The following is a 21369-nucleotide window of genomic DNA, read 5'->3' on the forward strand; positions in this document are numbered from 1 at the left end:
TGAATAAAAACCTTAACAATCATCAAAAAAATATTAAAAATAGTTAAGTGAAGCACTCAAAAAACCAAAAAAAAAAAAATTAATTGAAGAGATTTGTGAATAAAAATAGTTCGATACAAAATACGGCTTAAATTCCATTGAGTGAAATTAAAAAACAAAATAAAAAAAAATCATTTGAAAAAAATTAAAATTTGTGTTCTACACATATATACGTACACACATACATACACACATGGGCATATATACCTGCAAAGAAACTATCGCACTGATGCATCGAAATCTTGTGCACGCCAGTTGGTGAGAAAAATGGCTTTTTGCCAATTAAATCTTTATTACTTACAACAACAACTCAAATATGTGCTTTCTCGACTTGGTAATGCACCTAACCTACGATTTGGTTAACGAGGATTACTTTAGTGGACCAGAATTACTTTAGCCCAATTAAGAATTTAGTACTTACAACAACAAAAACAACACCAACTCAAATATGAACTTCTCAGGTATGGTAATGAACCTAACCTCCGACTTGGCCAAAGACCAGTTAATCGACAATAACTACAACAATAATAGCTACAACAACAGCAGCAACAACGAAACTGCAATCAACCACCAATATACCTACTCCCTTACAACCAATCATAATCACAGCAACAATAACTATCAGATAATCAACAAAATGTTGGAAATACAAAATACCACCGCCGCCGCATTACTAAATGCCACAATCACGAATCACAGCATCCACAATCCGGAATTCGAGCAATTTGAGGAAATGGATGAATTATCGCCAGAATTGCGTAATTTCGTGCGCATTGTTGTACCCTTCTGCTTTGGCATCTTCGCGCTAACCGGCTTCTTTGGCAACACGCTCGTCATACTCGTCGTGATCTTCAATCAGCAAATGCATTCCACCACCAATCTACTGATCGTCAATTTAGCTGTCGCCGATTTGCTTTTCGTCGTCTTCTGCATACCTTTCACCGCAACCGACTACATAACCGAGTACTGGCCCTTTGGCAATGTATGGTGCCGATCGGTGCAATATCTGATCGTAGTTACCGCTTTTGCGAGCATCTATACGCTGGTGCTGATGTCGGTTGATCGGTTTTTGGCGGTGGTACATCCAATACGCTCGCGCCAATTGCGTACCGAGAAAGTGACGAAAATTGCGATTGCCACATTGTGGGTGATTATTTTGACGATATCGCTGCCGGTGGCGCTGGTGCATGGTTTGACGGTAAGTGGGAGAAAAAAAGTAAGTAAAATAAGTTTAAATAATAATATTACAGTAGTAGGGCATCTAGCAGCTGGGTCTATCGGCCTGGATATGGATGCATATTAAATTGCTTTTGATTGAGCTAATTAAGCGCATTTTAGAAGACGTCTTATAACATACATAAAATATTTTAGATTTAAACCTTCTGAGAGCAAAATCCTTTCCAAGCCCCCATATCAAATTTAGAAAGAATTTAATATAAAATACCCATAGCTCAATTACTCTTACTAGGGGGCACTCCTCTGATGCTTTCTGACAAGGTGAGCTACCTAGCTATCCTGACAGCAAGCTTACATGGAAGCCCAATATTGAGGAAAGAGTGAGGAAGGCAAAAATCGCCTTGTATGGGTGCAAAAAAAGGTGCAGCCTTTCGCCTAGAGCTGTTTTTTTGGGCTATATAATACTATTGAAAAGCCTATTTTGTTATATGGAGTCATAGACTGATGGAACTCAGAAGCTGGAGAGAATTCAGAGGTCGGCACTCATGGGAATCAGTGGGACGCTTCGAACGACTCCTACTCTGGCGCTCAACGCAATGTTAAATGTGGTACCAGTAGACATCGCAAGCAGAATTGTCGCTATATGTACCGCAATCAGACTGAGGGGCTCGGGCTATAAGCTCATCTTCCTGTTGAGTTGAGTTCATCTTCCTGTCAACGGATCAATGTATACCCAACCGGAACCTTTTCCACTCATATTCCATGAAGAGAAGAGTAGACGTGGGGCTACACTTGGAGACAGAGGCCGGTGAACTTGTTCATGGATGGATCGAAGTTGAAAGGAAAAGAGGAGTTTTTTGACGAGCTCCCCATCAGTCAGGAAAGTAGATTTTTGCTCTGACAGCAAAGCTTCAATAAGGGCCCTTAGGTCAGTGACGGTGCATTCGAAACTGCTCGGGGAATCCCTGACCTCACTTTCGACTGTTCTGGCGGGGCTAAGATTCAGGCATCTTGGTTCTTACTTCTTTGCTACGCCTGCTGATATAGCTGGCGTTGACATTAAAAATCTGATGAATTTCATCAGCAGCACAAAGCGGTTGACGCAAATGCAGCACAGTCATCGTTCGTAATCCACACACTCTAAACCCACGCTCTTAACCATCCCAGCACCACCTCACCCCACCCTCTCCCTGCATCTCATCGGTCTTTCGGTCTCTTTCACCTCACCTCCTTCATAATGGTATCTATCCCAAAGGACGAAACCGCTTTTCTTCGTCGAAGTGTGCTCGTTCCTTGGGCAACCATACCTACCTAACCTAACCCGTTAAGGTCGATAATTTTTTTTTTTAGTTTGGTGGTACATCTTCAAAAACCCAAAGCTTTAAACCCTTTGTGACCTTTTAAATCTTGTCCCGAAAAAAATCTTATTTAAAATGTTTTAATTTTTCATTATTTTAATTGGTTATATTTAGTTCAGTTGAAAAAAAAATTGAACTCACATCTTCTCCGGCATATCTAATCAGCCAAATTCTCACAGAAAAAGAGCTCAGCAGAGCATTCGGTGCTTACACTGGGCGTAAAAAGATAATCGACGCGATGGTCAAGCCACTTACGAGGTTTGAATGACAGTTTAGATAACTTGATTTCTGAGGTCAAATTCAACAAAGAACTATAGATCACAGTAGAGCAATATAGATGGAGGAAAAGGCTTTGGTTCCATCGACATAACTAAAATTTCTTTCTGATCAAAACGAACCAAACGAGAGGATGCCACTCGTATTCTGTGCAAATATTGACCTTCAACAGTTGTACTGGCTTTCAGATAACTGCGACATATTCTAAAACTATATCGAAGCTGCCACTAAAGCAGTTCAGCAGGCATCTATCGAAAAAACTTGTAACACTTAGCGAAGATTTGCCACGACTAAAGAAATTAAAAACATATCACTGGAAAAGCTCAAGGCCATATCAAAAAACCACAAACCAGAAGTTCTTCGAGGATTAGAAAAAGCGCTGGCATAAGTGTAAATATCTCGATGAAGGATTACTTTTCATCCAATTAGAGAAATAAATTCCCCTTTTTTTAACAATAGACGGGCCGAGAGATACTGCTACGACCTACATTACTTGGCGTTAGCGAGTATCGTGAGCTATGAAACAATGGGCTTAGCAGCGACGGCGGATAAAGATACCACGATTCCGTACCAGCATATTAAGTTTCGCAAAATCTCAAACAGGATGCAGTGTAACCTTTCTTAACGGACACTTCTAATAGTCGGACATCTCCCTTGAGCGCAATTTTTTTTCTATACCAAATCTTATGTATCGGAAGAGGGGACACCTCATTTTGAGTGGACACCTCTCTTGGACAGGCAAAAGCTGGCTGACGGTGAGTGTTCGCCCAAGAGAGGTTTCACTTTAATTGAAATCACTCTCAAGCGTAGAGATGGCAAATTCATAAATTTGAACTTCAACGTGGCGAGCTGAAGCACGGAGTGCTGTTTCTGCAACACAAAGCGCGCATACCCACTGCTCGGCTCATGCGGGATGCTTTAAAAGCTCAAGTGTAAAAAGAAGTTGTGAAGATGAGGTGAGATGCAGGCGGCTGCAGAGAAGAATTTTAACTAAACAAAACGTTCTTGTTGTTGTTGAAATGGTTGAGTATTTCCACTGATATAATCCTAATTAGTGACAAGCACCGTTTTACTACCACTGTCCTCGTGTAATGATGTTTTTTGTTCTAAGTCAGATCCATTTAGTGAGGTCCAAGTATAGCAGCAAATTCTTTACTCGATGTCTGAGATCTCATTATTTTACTGCAAGAAAGGAAATTTGCTTGCCGAAGGAGCGGATAAATGGGATAACATTCAAATGAGAAAAATGCATTTCACTCGAGCGAACTTCCTTTGAAAACAAACAAGCAAAAAAACAATACGAAGAAATGCTTGTCATTCGAGAACTCAACAGCCGCCCCTTGTACGTCTATAGTTTTCCATGAGGTTAAATTTTATATTTACTAACTTTTGGCAAACATTTGAGTTTAAAAGAAATTTTCCTAATTTCTGTTTTTACAAATTACTTTGGAAATATTATTTTTTATGCATTTTCAATACATTCCCGGTTTATACTATATTACGAAAATCCGAGCATAAAATGATTTCCATTTTCTCAACAAGCTAATCAAACAGAAAACCTATAGCTACTAAAGCTCGCTACCGCCAGCTGTGCCGCCAAGTGTTTGCAATAAAATTCACGTCTAGGAAGCAAGCATAAATATTTGTATTTTATTTAATTCAAATTGCTACTTTCTGAGTTAAAATGAAAACAGCATCATTGTAAGAAAAACAAAAACAATAGCAAGCACGGAACACTAAAACGGGAAAAGTGAATATAAACAGTGTGACTTAAATACACAACAGCGCCAATATTCTTAGTGGACCTTAGGCCCGGCAGTGGCTGAACAAGTGGCTGGCTGAATGGTCAAGGGGTTGACTGACTGGCTGGCTAACTGACAGCCTAACCAACTAAGTGACGTATAAAATGCTTCTGCTTTGCTGCTTGGGCGACGGACTTTTGGTTGTCTGTTTAGTTGGCTTGTTGGCGGCCATTTAGCTATTACCCAGTTGGCCGAGGCAAAATGAGGTGCAAATGATGGAAAGCAATAAATTGAAGAATGCGTTATTTACGTGAGGAATCAAAATCAAATCAAAGCTGCTGGGACTAGAATGGCACTGGGGGGGTAAGGAGAGAGGCTACACATGTAGCTCGCCGGTGTAAAACGCTGATATTTTTAAAGAGCTGAGTAATTTGAGAAAAAAAAAAATTAAATTTTTAATTTCATTTTAATTATTTTTAATTTTAATTTTCTGTTGAAAAAGCTAAGCAAATTGTGCTGAAAGACAGGTAATGATAATTCTGCAACCGCTCGTCTATCTTTTACGCACTGATGGTGATGATGTTGCTGATGATGATGATGAGAATGATGATGATGAGAATATTAATGCTGGTGTTGATGATGATCAGTGGTGCCATCATAGATAGCAATTTCTATTAACCCTTTGGGAACGAGTGTCGGCATTTAGCCGCCCATATTAGTGCCCAGCTGTAAGGCTCGCGAAGACTGTCGTTCTGAGCAATAAGATACGCATAGGTATAGTAAAAGAGTCACGTTTTCATTCAAAAACATTAGGGGCCATTAACGATCTTCCTTATAATGTCAACTTACGATGTGAGACGGTAGAGTCAGAGCGAATTTCAGTTCTTCGCTTCAGTCTCTAAGTGTCACTGCCAGAGGAACCAGTAGGCTTTTTCTGTTTTATCTAGAGATGAAACGTTAAATAATGATAGTTCTGACGAATATTACTTTGAATCTGATAAGACGGAAGATGATGGCATTACTTCGTCAATTTGAACGCACACTGCCGGAATATAAAACGTACTCGTAAAAAAAATAAAATCTTAAAACTCACACAACTCTATAAATGTTCATCCAATTACAATAAAATATAGCTTATTCGACGCAAAATTAAATTTACTATAATAATAGTGTACTAAAAAAATCCTCAACATCGGATAATATCGTAAAAATGATGTCAAAGTTGAAAAATGGAGTAAAAAACAAAAAATTCCAAACACGTACAACTACAGTCTCGCCAGTTTTCAATTTAAAAAAATTATGCGCACACTGTCAAAAAGGCTTGTTTTTGTTCTTTCGAACTAAAAAAAAATAGAACACGGATGGGAATTGGCGAAGTTAGGGGTGATTGTTCACATAGACCTACTGAAAAACGGGTTTTGGCCATAAAATGAGAAATTGGAAATTTCTCTTAAACCAAATTTTTTAGTTTTTCTATACCTAAAAGTTGTGCTAGGTCTCCATAAAAGTATATTTAGTGTTTTTTTTTTGTTACACAGTGTTATTTCTTGATTTTATGATTGTTTGATTTTTCTTGTGTTAAATAAAGCTTTTATATATATAAATATATTTTTCATTTTTTTTTATTGTAAAAACAAATTTCTAAAAATACCCTGAATTTTCGAGCTCTAGACCACCCACTTAAGGAGGTAGTCAGAATTTTGCCTCCTGACGTACTACTTAACGGTGAAGTTCCAGGAGTGCATACCGTAAGACATGAGGGGGGGCTTAGTTGGGTTAAAGTCCCACACCACGGCTTCGGCCAAAGGCTTTTGATGCTTCCCCTCCTCCACAAAAAAAAAAAAACAAAAAACAGAGTCCGAATTTTCAAATAAATGCATTTTTGTTACATTTTCTCAAAGTATGATATCTTAAAAATTTTGTGTAAAAATTTGAAGTGAATCCAACAAATACTTTTCGAGTTACTCAACAATTAACAAAGGGCGCTGGGCGCTCCGGAATCGATGGCAAAACTTTAAATGCGCGTTCTCAAAACTATGTTTTTTGACTGGTGAACTGGTGATCACTGTAACTTAAAAGCCGCTTGATAGATTTGAATAAAATTTATAGTGCTTGTGAAAAACATAAAAAACTCGTGCCTGATCTAAAGATTTTTTTTTCAAAAATTTCGATTTTTTTTAAACAATTGGCGTTTTTTTCTCTAAAATCTTAACAATATTTCCTGAGGCCGCCATATTGCTAATTTAAAGAAAAAGAAGCTTCGATCAGACACAAGATTATCTGTTAATAAATCTAATTTCTCTTGTCCCATTGATTTTAGATGAATCTCCAAGGACATGTGATGATCACCGCAAGGGACTTCTGGAGAAACGGGCTCCACACAAACAGCGATAAATTTTACAATTATTAATTTTTTGTTTGAAATTTTATTATATTAAAGTCAAGTCGAAGCGGATGTATTAATGCTATGTTTTTATTTTTGTAAAACATTCAAAATCATCATTTTTTCGGGCCTCTGACCACCCCTAACCCCTTAAGTTATAAGCAGATATATATGGATTTTTGTTTATAATCATATTTTGTGTTTTCTTTTATATAGAACTAGCTGTACCCGGAGTGCGTTGCCACGCCAAAAACTAAAATATATTTAAGAAAAATAACTTTAAAGAAAAATCAATATACAAATTTTCAATTCATTCTTAACCATTTTATTGATTTTGTTTATTTCGAAAAAAATGTGACATTACAAAGTTTAGTTTCAATTCGATGCTTATTGAAGTGCCGTGGGATACACAATATTTCTTGGTTTTCCATCTGGTGCGTAGACGAATAAACGGAAAACCCGACACGGGAGCAAGCCACATAGAGCTGTCCCTGTGAGAAGCATGGATTGTCCAAATTTAATCCACACACTTGTAACGATTGTTCTTGTTCTTTGTTAATAGTCATTGCGAAAGCGAGTGGCACCGGGAACTGTAAATGTTTGAATTCGAATGGAATATCTGTCGGGATCATTGGGATACGTGGCAACAGTACGTCTTCACCTTTGAATTTTCCAGTCAAAATTGTTGCCTCGATAACATTGTTCATCATTTTCTTGACTAAGAGTCTGGTTGAGTTGCAAAGTCGTGGTGGATCTATGTTTCGAAGAAGAATGATGGGTACGCCAATTTTCAATGTAAGAACGTGCGGCGACATGCCTGGCAAATCAAGCGAATTCAAGAATTCAGTTCGATAGTTGGCAACCGCGTCTTGATTCTCCACAGTATCGATGGACTTATTAGTTGTTTCACTGGATATTCCGCTGAATGATGAAGCTGCTGGTATTGCCATCGATGTTTTTGGCTGCTAATATAGCACGCGTACTGAGCCACTGATGGTTTTTGTAGTTTTGCGCAATGTTTGGGAACACTTTTTGCACCAATTCGGCGATGCTGTCTGTGATCTTACAGAAGTTTACTGGCAGGGTGATACATTGTGTGGATTCATCAATTTCCATTCGCTCATTCGCCCATTTCCAATATCCAGTAATTGTTTTGCAAAATTTCCAGCCGATGCATCCCGTTGTAGTTGTACACGCATGTTAGTGTTCAAAGTAAATTTCTGTAAATGACGCCATAGAACTGATGATTTAAGACATGCAATAAGTTCATCAGCGGGTGTTGAACGTGGTATAATGGGCAGTGTTTGTCGAAAATCGCCAGACAATAAAATGAGTGCGCCACCGAAGATCAGTCTGTTTCCTCTCAAATCTCGCAGTGTACGATTAAGCGTTTCCAATGCTTTCTTGTGATACATTGCACATTCGTCCCATATGATAACTTGCCACGTTCGGAGTACTTTTCCCATTCCAGATTTTTTGCTGATGTTGCATGTTGGTGCCTCAGCGTTTTGCAAATTCAACCACCATCCAAAAGAGTTGCCGTAATTCCAGATGATGCAATAGCCAGTGCATTATTATTTTGTGATCGTATGGTGGCCAAAATTAGTGAAAGACGAAAAGTCTTGCCTGTACCACCGGGCGCATCTATGAAAAACAGTCCACCGTTTTGTTCTGTGATTGCACGCATAATTCTGTCAAACGAAATGCGTTATTCTGGAATCAACTGCGGAAGATTTGTTCTAACGAATGTCCCCAGTTCGTCAGAATCATAGTGTGTTGCTCGTTGCAAATCATGATCGAAAAGGTTGTTTGCAGGTTGGTTTGATGCAGGCATTCCCATTTGCACCAGTGCCTTGTTAGCGATTGTCAAACATATATCTTGAATCAAAAGACATCTATGAACATGTCATATTAGTTTGCTCTGTGTAAAAATACATGGTCTTACTAATTTTTATGGTAATCGGTTGAACGGGCAGAAGTTGCTACTCTGCAGCGCCACCTGGTGGCGAGTGGCATCAATTAGCATATTCTATAAACCTTCTCCGTGGAAAAATACATATATATACCAATTTTTATAATAATCGGTCCAGTAGGTTTTGAGTTCATCGATGACATACAGACAAACATTAATTTTTATATATAAAGAAGATAATTTTAAAATCTGACTTTCGCTGCTTTATTTGTTTCATTTAGGTTAGGAAAGGCGGAATTTCGCGATTGACACAGAATAAGAGAGACATTTGGTTCAAGTGCAGTGAAGGTAGGAGAAAAATACGCACTAGGGTGCATCACTCTCTATACAAAAAATAAATAAATAATTCGATACTGTTTTTCCATCGGAGATACGATTTATTGAATTTCCCTCTATGTTCCCATATACTCGAACCCAGATCAGAGAAATGTTACCTGCACACCCAAGAGATTTGATCTCCTCCGTAGAGGAGTCGACTAGTTTGGATCGGCAGCATGGACAATGCGAAAAAATGTTAATATCTCCCTCGTTCCCTTGTATTTTCCTTCTGTAAGTATTTTGCATGCCTGCGGAATCGCAGAGACTTCTGCCTGAAAAACACTAACGGTATTCGGCATTTGAAAGAAATATAAAAGTTGGCAGATTTAGAGAAAACCTCTGCCCCGACTCCTGATTTCATCTTAGAGCCGTCAGTGAAGATGGTTTTGTATTGCACAGTGTAATTTTACAATTCCATTAAGCAATAAAATAACTAATCAGACAAAATTAAATTCACATAATGGCAATGCTGAAGCTCCCCACCTAACCCATGAATTAAATTCGAGTAATTGATGAATTAGAGAAATGGAGCTGGTGTTGTTGTTGGAGCTGGTGCCGCTTTCGACGAGCGTCAAATAAATTGTAATTAATTGCGAAGTTCTAACTACACATACATATGTACGTATGTAAGTTAGCGCTAGTTTGCTGAAATACACCGTATGGTTTTTATAAAAGTGCCTGCATTTGTGTGTGTAGATATACAGCATCTGTTCAACGAATTACGGACGATCAAAATGCAAACTCCAGCTTTGACTACCAATAAATTCGAAAGTTTGAAAGACCCAATTAATAAAGTTGCCACCTAGATGCCAGTAGTGAATAATTTCTAGGCGGTACCTCTTGTACATTTGTCAAGATGAATGGAAACATGTAGACTCTTAACAATGGATACTTATACGATGCAGCGCTTTAAAAATATTGAAAATTGTTATGACAATGGTCGACCTTTAAGAACAACATGACACAAAATTTGTGAAGTCATAATCATCATGCAAATGAGTTGAGAATTCAAGGGTTGATGAAAAAGTCTCAAGAATCTGGTTCCGTCGAGGATAGATAAAAGGCTGGCAAACCAAAAGCTGGACGTTTCGGTGAGAATATTTTTGCTGTAACGCAAAATGTTGCTGAACAACCTTCAACTTTGCAATCTTGACGTTCTTAACAATTAGGCATTCATGGAACAACTGTGTATTGTTCTGTGCATTACTACCTTGTGGAGGCCATTGCTTCTGCAACTACAGTTCTGCACTTCGATCGATCTTCTACTACATCTTCTCAGCTCAATCAGCATCAATCGGTAGTTTGTGAAATGCTATACCGACAGCTCTGTATTTTGAGCATTCTGTACATGTGTTCCAGGTAACATTTGCTTTTAATGAAGCGTTTTGCTTTTTCATGATTATCAATGCATCAAGGTCGTCATTATATCTGATTCCATATGTTCCGTCATCTCGTCTCAAGGGAAAAGATATTTTTCGTAGCGTCTTTCTTTCAAATCTCTGTATTTAGGCGGTGTCTGTATTTTGGCTGTCTCTTTATTTGCTGTTGTAAGTTAGTAACCGGGATACCTTAGCGCAGCAAAACGTTTCATCGTTTGAGCTCTTGATAGTAATCGAGGTTTGAGAAGCTTTTAAGCCAAGCTTTAAGCTTTGAGCCAATAAAGCTTTATTTGCCGCGTTTGCTTGCTCGCTTACTTTCTTTGAATTTAATTAAAGGCTTCAGAGATTGCCCAGTGCTACTTGTGGTAATAAGCATTAATGTTCCGCATAGAAAACTTCGCAATTTTTACTCTTTCTATAAAGTACTAGTAATGCACCTATTGCTCGTGCACTTCGAAAACTTAATGATTTCGTAAAAAGTTTTATTTAATTTTTAATATTTCAACTTTCCTGTCTGTTACATTTCTACCTACATATATTTAATTAATTAAATAACGGTCAGTTTCACAAGAAATTCCTGCTGTTCATAATTCATTGGACAGATACTGTATTTTCAAAAAAAAGAAGGCAAAGAGAAAAAATTTAGGCGGAAGGCATTTGTAGACTTGCTCGCGTTATCCATAGATAAACAATTGCCGGGTTATTTGCATTTCCTGCCTTTATGTGACCAAAAATCAAAATAACAAAAACGCCAACATTGGCGGTAGAGTAGGCCGATGGAAAAAATAGCACTAATTAGAAGTGATATTCAAATCAGCTTAGGAGTATGAATCGCTTATAACTGATAACAACCAGTTCGGAGCAGATAACTGAACGGCTATCCACAGATATCAAAAAACGATTTGTGGCGACAATTAAGATAGTCAATCACTCCAACTTAGATGTTATATTGATAAGCTGTGTATCTAGTATACATATTTGTGCATGTATGTGTGTATGTGCGTATGTTTGTATGCACGTATGCTTGTTTTCGAAATTGTTTGCGCAGTTATATTAACCACCCACGCTTTTAGGGGATTGCTTTTCAATATTGATAGCTGGCATAGTGACATATGTCATAACCCTTGTGTAAGAACGAGAGGGTATTGGGGTCCTTTGAACTTTCAACATATAAAAAAATAAATAAATAATTTACTTTCAGCCAAGGATACAATAGACTTCTACAAATTAGTAACAGTAATTTGGCAATATTTTTTTAAAGTATTCTTGGTCATTGATCAATCTTTATCAATGCGTCGTATACTATTTGGGCATAACACTTAACAGGGTATTCTGGTCTAGAAATTTGAAAAAATCAATTTTTTGTTTGCATATTTTCAAATATAGATATATATTGTATTATCGTTCTCCATAAAGCCTTTGTGATCAGGTACCCAACAGATATGCAACCTACTGTTTGCTCATAGTCTTTCTATGGCCTCCCTGCGCCGTTGAACATTTTTGGACTTAATACAATATGAGCTTTTTGCTTTTATTGCTGCTTGACTGTCCATGTATATATTAATTGTTGAGTTCTTTCTTGTTCTTGTGTAGGCTAAGTCCGCGGCTTTCCCTACAGCAAAAATTTCTGCTTGGAAAATACTGCTGTGGTCTGGCAGCTTGATACGCTGCCTTTTCCCTAGTTTTGAGCAGTAAATGCCCGCACCCACTCCGTCTTAAGTTTTAGAGCCGTCTGTATAGATGTGAAAAGTCCGATGGCCAGGCGTAATGCCTTTATGCCAAATTTTCACTAAAAAAATTACAATGAGGTTATACTCTACAACTATTGGAAATCGAACGCTCTCTTTTGCTGCTAAATATGTACAACGCATGCCTAAAAGAAGGAAATATGGAAAAAACAAAAACTGGTACTAATCAGTAAGGGAAACGGAGGCCCAACATAAGCGTCCACTTAGAGACCGTTATGTATACTGGATAACGCAGGAAAACTCTCTGAGAAACTGATAAAGCATAGGCTTAGCGAAGCCGTAGAGAACAGTGGCGGCCTCTTTGACAGGCAGTATGGTTTTAGAAGTGGCAGATCTACCTTAGGAGCCATCCGAGATGTAATAGCTAGCGTAGAACGTGCCCAGGCAGGTAATCGATGCTCCAAACACTTAGCATTACTAGCCACACTGGAAATTAGAAATGATTTCAACTGTTTAAGTATGGGACGACGTAATTCAAGCCTTAAAGCTAAAATTCAAGATCCCGAATAATCTATTGAAGATTATTCGTAGCTGTCTAAGCAATCGCGTGCTCTTATACGAAACGCGAGAAGGGTGTAAGACTAAACAACAGGTAACAACAGGTTCGGCCCAAGAAACAATACTCGGACCTGAACTCTGGAATATAAGCTATGATGAAATCCTTCGAATAGAGATGCCTGAGGATGTGTATTTAGTGGGATACGCAGATGATATTGCAGCTGTAATAATCGCCCGAAACACTGGCGAAGCCAAAAGGAAGTTAAATCAGATGATTATCCGAGTTGAGACATGGCTAGAAGACCATGGATTAAAGCTGGCCACAGAGAAAACAGAGCTAATCCTTCTAACGAACAGACGTGTCCCATTAGAAGTAGATATACAAGTACTCGATGCCACTTTATCGACAAAAACAGTGGTCAAATACCTAGGAGTGCAATTAGACACAAGTCTAACTTACTGGGCGCACATAAACCATGCTGCCACAAGAGCTGCCAAAGTAAGCGGCATGTTAAGTAAGCTCATGGCAAACCTTGGAGGTCAAAAGCAGAACGAGCGAAAACTTTTAATGGAAAAGAAGTACTCGATTCTTTGTACGGATGCGAAATATGGGCAGATTCGCTAAGGGTGCAATGCCGGCGGAAAATTCTGCAATCTGTGCAACGCACCTGCACTCTCAGAGTGGCTTCGTCATACAGAACAGTATCTGAAGCATCGGTGTTAGTTATCAGTGGAACCATCCCTAGAGATATTCTTGCACAAGAGCGCAAACGGAGATGAGAGGCAAAAAAACACAGGAATCCCAGTACCACGCTTCGCCGATATTAGAGTTCAAACGCTCACACTTTGGCAGGCAAGATGGAACTCTGAACGGTATGGTAGATGGACAGCGAGACTAATACCCGATCTAAAAAAGTGGGTAGAAAGAAAGCACGGCGAGGTTAACTGTTACTTCACGCAGTTTTTGTCCGGACATTGGTTCTTTCGCAAGTATTTGTGGCGAATGGGAAAAGTGAGCATACCAAACTGCATATATGGAGATACTGAGTATGATGATGCGGAGCGCACCTTCTTTAAATGCGAGAGGTGGAACATAGAGAGAACAGGTCTGCAACGAGCTATTGGTGTATTTACACCTGAAGAAATTATCGAGAAAATGATGATAGACGAAGAAAAATGGAAATCGCAAATTTTGTGGAGGATATTATTCGAAAAAAGAAACGCGAAATGGAAAGTTCTGCTGAAGAGCATTGAGCATAGGTTTCTCAAAACAGGCGACCCTGTACGCAGGGTGAGTAAGTAAGTGTCCTTCTTAGAACGCCGTCTTGGCTCTCTACCTCGAAGCAATGCGGAAGCAGTCCCGGGGTGGAGAGAAAAATCCAAGAGAAGAGGAGGGATATTTTTAGTGGAATCACCACACACGTAGTAGCGACGGTTACTATATGGTGCGAGAGTATTTTTAACCCAACCTCACCGCCAAAACAAAAAAAAAAAAACAAAAAATACCCTACAATTAATCGGAAGGTTAACAATTTCTAATTAGTATTATATTTATTCAAAGATATTTTTTCATAGCATTTTTAAAAAAGGAAATAAACCGTCATTATTTAATTTTTCATTTTCATTTCCATCTTCCTTTCGGTTTACTACCATTATTTTGCCAGCAACTGTATATGCTTCACATCTGCATTCGCACATTATCGCTTATATGTAATTTCTTTCCCAATATCGTAAGCAAAATATTTCTCTGCCGTCACTTTGCCATAAAAGTGTGTTTAATAATGCAACAAATAGAAAAACACTATATCACTGAAGCAGCGAAATGCATCAATCGAAGACTTTTATTAGGCGAAATTCTTAAAAATAACCAACCCCAGCCACATGCATGCAAAGCTAGCAGAAGCGCCGACAAGAAATTTTCACTGCATACGCCACAAAAATTCAATATACAGCCACACACACACACACATATGCATGCATGCACTCACTTACTACATTCGAACTATAAATATGTCTGTAAGCGATTACGCACTGGCCTGCAGTGGCGGGGACGGCGGCCGAGTGTATGGCCCATAAACGTTTGTTTGTAAACATTTCTGATTACACGCCGGAGAAATTTGTTTACACGTTAAACAAGTAAATATTAGAAGAGAAAACGAAAAAGGTAATAGAATATTTAAAGTAAAACAACTTGAGAAAATTCATAAAAATCCAAAAACAATAAATTGAAAGAATACAAAAATTAATTGTTTTGCATTCTGTGCAAAATTTTCCATCTATTAATTAACTAAGCGTAAGCGTGTGAGTGCTAGGCTGAAGAATGCCAATGTCGCTTAATCGCGCATTTTTTCAAAAGAAACATTTCGGTTTTCGCCGCTTGATGTGTATTAGAACGATCATAGAGGTGTTAAGGCATCCAATCGAAAAATCGCTCACTCTGAACTCGAAAAACCTTACAACTGTATACCATCCCTTTGGTGATTTTCAGGGCTTTTTTATTAGGGATTTTACTATGTGCAGTTTTTCTTCAATTTCAGCCAAAAAGTTCTTCGATAGAGTTGCATTTACTGCAACCAGTGCAGCGTTCCGAAGTAGTGACAAAAAATATAAAAAGCGATGTATGAACACTTCAGTACCAGCACAACAGATGAAAAAGCTGGGGGCTCAAACAATGCGTACTGCCTGTTTACCTCGCACAGTATCAAATGTGTACAGTATCAAATAATCAAGTGGTAGTTCCAAAGATTCACGGAAAAGCTGGAATCCGTCAGTCATTCGGCTATTTATTCCATTGCTCAGAAACGGAAGACTGCAAAGAACACGAATTCGTTCTAAGTTGATCAATTACTATGATAGTTACTGGTTGGATACACAATTTGTATGATATTTTTTATGATACGATATTAAAAATTCATCTTCATACAATTTTCTTTGGCCAAATGTTGTACGTCAAAACTCCTTTCTCTTGTTGTCAAAATCTGTACTAAAACTTTTAGGAACCATACGGACCTTTTCTTATTTTATTCATTTAATTATTTATACGTCTACCGAGGTTCTTGCCGACTACTATAGTAGATTAGTTAAATATTTTAAATACATTCAATTTAAAGTTAAAAAGACTTGAACTAAAACATGAACTGGTTTCCAATACCATCACACAGAGCTAAAACTAGTCCAAGAGCACATACCAAGTAGTTATATGCAGAGCGGTCGTAAAAATTTTAACTTGCCTTAATTCATGTTTACAATAATAAAGGCTCAGTCTAATATATATACGAAATTTCAGTCTACTAAGCCATTAAAGGCATTGCACAGGGTCCGGCACTCGAAGTGTAACCAATTAAAAAGGCATTTAGTTTGGAAAATCACTTTTATTAAATTCAAAATAAAAAATGTGTGCACAGAATACAAAATTAACAAACAAAGAATTTGTCTTAAATTTTTTGAATTGAAGATATCGCAGAAAGCCTATGGCGAGTGTGCTTTATCAAAAACACGGGTCTACAGGGTTTGATTGAAAAGTAATGAGCCTGCGCGGAGCATCTGCCAAGCGATCAACCGAATCGGCTGGTGGGAAAATGATGGTTGGACCTTCCCCTTCCACAAGAAACCGGCCCTAGTTCGCTGGCAAAAGCGGTGCAATCAACATCGCTCCGCGCGTGAAAGCTGTTTTAAAAGTGTGTTAGGATTTTGCAGTGGCGAAAATGCAGCGATCGGTGGAGCAACGTTACTCGATCAAATTTTGCGTAAAGCTAAGAGTTTGTACTTCCAGGAAGCACTGTAAACGCGGCATTTTGCAAAGAAGTGCTCCTTCGGCTGAAAAACCGCGTCGCCCGGGTTCGGCCCGACCTCGTCAACAATTGGACCCTTCATCAAGACAATGCGCCGGCGCACACGGCCTTCTTGTGCACCTCTGCATTGATCAAGATGGAGGTTCCGGTGCTTCCCCACTCTCCCTACAGCCCAGACCTGTCCCCTCCGGACTTCTTCTTGTTCCCACGCCTGAAAAGAAAGCTGAAGGGGAGGGTTTCAACTCGATCGAGGCAATTCAAAAACTGTGACAGCCGATTTGAACGCGATTCCGGCGGATACGTTTAAAAAATGTTTCCTGCGGTGGAAGGACCGCTACCAGCGGTGTATTGACGCTCAAGGGTCCTATTTTGAGAAATATTAGTTGCATAAGCCAAAAAGTTTAATAAAACTTAAAAAAAAAATAAAGCTCATTACTTTTCAATCAAACCCTGTACGAGTGTATACAGCTTTTGCAGACGACCGAGAAGTCGTTGAAGATTTGCCCCGATCTGGTCGCAACGGATGAAAGCGTCGACAAAGTCAAGAAAATGGTGTTGGAAAACCATCACTTAAGTTTGAGGGAGGTAGCTTGTGACCTTAACGTGTCTCACGAATCAATTCGCAACATTTGACATCGTCAATTGGGCATAAGACGCGTGCCTGCTCAACTCGTTCCAAGAGAGTTGAACTTCTTTAAAAAAAAATACATAGGAAGAAGGTGGCTGACCCAACGTTTATTCACCGCATCATAACGGGTGACAAGCAAAACAGTCAACAGACGGCTGAATGGCGCTATCCACATGAGCCGAAACCCAAAAAAACACGTCAAAGTCGGTCTAAGGTGAAAGTTATGCTACTCGTTTTCTTTGATTATCATGGTTTTGTGCACTCGGAACTCATTTCAAATGGTTCTACGGTAAATAAAGAATATTACTTGGAAGTTATGCGACGTTTGAGAGGGAATGTGCGTAGGAAACGGCCCAATTTGTGGAAAGAAACCTCTTGGATCTTGCACCATGATGAGGCACCGTCTCACAAGACTGATATTGTGAACACTTTTTTGACCAAAAACTCGACAAATATCATCGCACAACTACCGTTTTCACCAGATTTAGCCCCTTGTGACTGTACAGTTTCCCCAAGACTTGAATTGTCACCTCACGGACGCCGCTTTGAGTTGATAGAGACCATTAAGGAGAATTCGCTAAAGGAGCCAAAGAAGATCTCTTCAAACGCGTTTAAAAGCTGCTTTGAGGACTGGACTCATCGTTGGCATTTGGCGTTGGTGTATTCCTTCGAATGGAGCTTATTTTGGAAGCGGCCAAATAAATTTTGATGATTAAACAATTACTTGGCGTTTTACTGAACAATTCCTGGTACTTTTTTGACAGAATGTATATCATATTTCCTATGTATAATATCTTGTAAGAGATAACACATGGGCTGAAAAGTGCTGGGCCTAATACGTAGATGGCAGTTAATACTAACCCTAAAAATAAAGCTGTTAAATTTTCACGATATTCTATTCATTAGTTCGCGAGTTATTGTGCTAAAAGTGACTCTACTTTTGTTATTTTCAAACATGAATATTCCCATTCAAGCAAAGCAATGACTTGAAAAGTGTTATGGGGACTAAGCGTTTTGATGAAGGGAAAGGGATATCAAGTCTACATGAATTGAACCTGGAATTGCTCCCACATCCACTGTATTCGCTAGATTTGGCTCCCAGCGACTACTGGCTGTTCCCAGACCTAAAAAAATACTTACCGGTAAAAAGTTTCGCTCGAATGAAGGGGTTATCGGTTTTTTATAGGTTTAGAGGTTTTTTCTTTGTTAGGCCCGGGATTTTTCAGCTCATGTGTTATACGCTCATATTTAGCGCTTATACCCTAATTGGGTGCTTGGCCAAGCTCCTCCTCCTATTTGTGGTGTGCATCTTGATGTTGTTCCGCAAATGGAGGAACCTTCAGTTTCAAGCCGACTCCGAACGGCAGATATTTTTTTATGAGGAGCTTTTGCATGGCAGAGGTACACTCGGATTGCCATTGTCTGGTGAAAGACGAACGCCATTAGGAAAGAATTGAATTTAATTTAAAATAAAAATAATTCATTTTAATTTTTTATAAGAATCGCCTTTGTCTGATTAAACGCGCAATATTTCTTTGCAAATTTTCCATAGTATACGGGCACATAAGTATGTCATAATTGGTTTTCTATTCGTGTTCACACCCAATCAAATTTGAAAATTTTCCATTTCATGCCAATGCATCTTCAAGTATTTTCCTCAAGTTATACACCTCTGCCCCATAGAATGGTTACGTGCCATAGAGCACGAAATTTCGTAATAAAAATCGAGAAGCAGTTGGGAAAAAAATTTTAATTGTTTCATTTTATTGCCAACTTATTTGTTTATATGTGTCTGTTTAATGCGGCAATAATTACGCACAAAGCGAGAAATTCCAATTACGCTAAAGATGTTAATTTGTAATTGTGGGCAAACTTTAAATAAAATAGACAGCAAAAATATTTCTTGGGATGCAGATAAAACAAATTTAATGGCAGAGCAGAAAATATTGCCAAAACGCACATTGTCGCACATTGAAATTGTGTGTGTTACAAAAACAAAAAAAAGCATTATGCTTCTGTGTCGATAAATGAAGTAACGAACTGCTGTGAAAATTTGGAAATTTCAGAGCTGATAAAATAATTCTCATAGGAAATAAATAAATGAAGTGAATTTCCAAAAATAACTTTTAAACTGGGTTTTTTGTGAAATATTATCAACAATCGGTTTTAGTTGAAGAAAATTTCTCACACAGTGGCTTGCGTAATCTTGAATCTTTTAAAAATATTTTCATGCTCCACCCATTTGTGCAATCTCCAATTTACAAAGCCCTAAAATATTTTAGGTCATAAAATAAAACTTTAAATTTGTTCAATACGAGGCCGCCGTTATCCGCAATCGAAGCACGCACACTACCATACACACATACACGCATACATGCATGCGCTTATGTATGCTTTGTGGGCGGACATGTTTGGGTGTGGCAGCAATTAAACGCCAATTCAAGTAAAGGCATATCATTTTGTGCACTTATTTAATTTTGTGGCAGTTCGTACATGCCACATCCATACATACATTCACACATACATACGTGCATATTTCAACGCTGAATAACTCATTAAATCATATTAATTTCAAATTTCGACACATAATCAGTGACCATAATTTTAATTTCGTTGCACCACAGTTTTATTGGTAATAAATATGAAAACGTAGAATTTATTCGCATGGCTATCCGCTACCGTGGCGTATGAGTAATTTATTTAAATGATGATTAATGAATGCGTCAAATTCAATGTTGCAATGGGATTTCAAATAGTTTCCATTAAAATAACAATTTCAATTCTGTTAGATTTGTTTTATTTTTTATTGAATTTTAAGATAATCCATAGCAGGGAATAACTTAAAATTGCTAGAGACTAGTAAAGTATTTTTACATTGTGGGCCAGTAGTTGGTTGGTTGGTTTAAGTGGTGATTCATCCAGAATCCAACTAGCGCTTCCGTACTATTTTCTTGCCACATCCTCGTTACGAACTTTTTTATCACTTATTAACAGCATGACTATATGCGGTTCAGGAACCTTATCAGGTTGTTGACATCTAAGCCAGACAGCTGTTCAAGACGCTCGAACAGTGGTTGGCCCAGGGTTAACATTCTGTCCTTCCATAGAACAGGCCATTTGCAGAGGAAATGGAAGATTGTTCCCTTTTTCTCCGATTGTTTACAACTGTGACAGTATGTGTTTTGAGGGATGCCTGCTTGTTCTCCCACAGACCAAAAGCCAGTTATGACTGCCGTTAGTCTACAGGCGTCCCGTCGTTTCATGTTTATCAATGTTGACTATTGCATTGTTGCATTTCGTGTGGTCTCTCGATCTACACATCATGGTGTGAAAACCGATTCTGCAAGACTGTTATTCATGACAGATCTCCTTCTTGCCAGTTCATCTGCTTCTTCATTACCCATAATGCTCCGCTGTCCTGGGACGCAGATTAAGGTAACTTTATGGTTTTCGCTCAAGGTGGTAAGACTAGTCCTGCTTTGAACCACTACTTTAGAGGTTGTTGTCGCCGAATCCAGTGCCTAGAGTGCAGCTCGGCTATCCGAAAGAATAAAGATATTGCCCTTGAAAGAGGAATCTGCGATTAGTAGCCTACAAGCTTTCCCAATTGCCAGTACGTCCACCTAGAAAGCACTGCTAGTATTGGGGAGACGCACAGATTTCTCAATTTTAAGTCTGCGGGAATATATACCAGCTCCAATACCGCAGTCCATGTTAGATCCTTTTGTATAGACTGTAGTGTCGAAGTTGTATAGTGAGAATTATTCCATTCTTCCCTAGATGGAAAGAGAGTGGCAAAATTTCTACTGAATGTTACCGTCGGGACGATGTAGTCAGTCCTCTTCGAGGTTTACTAGGTTTGTCGCAGTAATATACTAGTATGGCAATGAGGTTTTTCCTTACAGCGACCCGCTTCATTTAATCTAAATGCACTCATGGTTGACATCTTCTTGATATGTAGATCTACCGGAATAACGTGTGTTAGTGCGTTGAGGGCCTCCCTAGGACATAGTCTGATTGCACCGACCGTTACTGCACAGGCTGATCTTTGTATTCTGCCG

At 38.6% G+C, this 21369-nt stretch overlaps 1 protein-coding gene across 1 annotated transcript in view; it reads left to right on the top strand.

Moving 5' to 3' along the window:
• The first annotated feature begins 342 nt into the window (after nucleotides 1–342).
• LOC129235459 (allatostatin-A receptor) overlaps nucleotides 343–21369 on the top strand; it is a 47271-nt gene continuing 26244 nt past the window's right edge. Inside the window, exon 1 of the mRNA XM_054869312.1 lies at nucleotides 343–1237. Within this exon, the coding sequence (XP_054725287.1) occupies nucleotides 488–1237 (750 nt within the window). The 5' untranslated portion in view covers nucleotides 343–487. The remainder of the gene's footprint in view (nucleotides 1238–21369) is intronic.

This window comes from Anastrepha obliqua, chromosome 1, assembly GCF_027943255.1.
Source record: "Anastrepha obliqua isolate idAnaObli1 chromosome 1, idAnaObli1_1.0, whole genome shotgun sequence".
NCBI lineage: Eukaryota > Metazoa > Arthropoda > Insecta > Diptera > Tephritidae > Anastrepha > Anastrepha obliqua.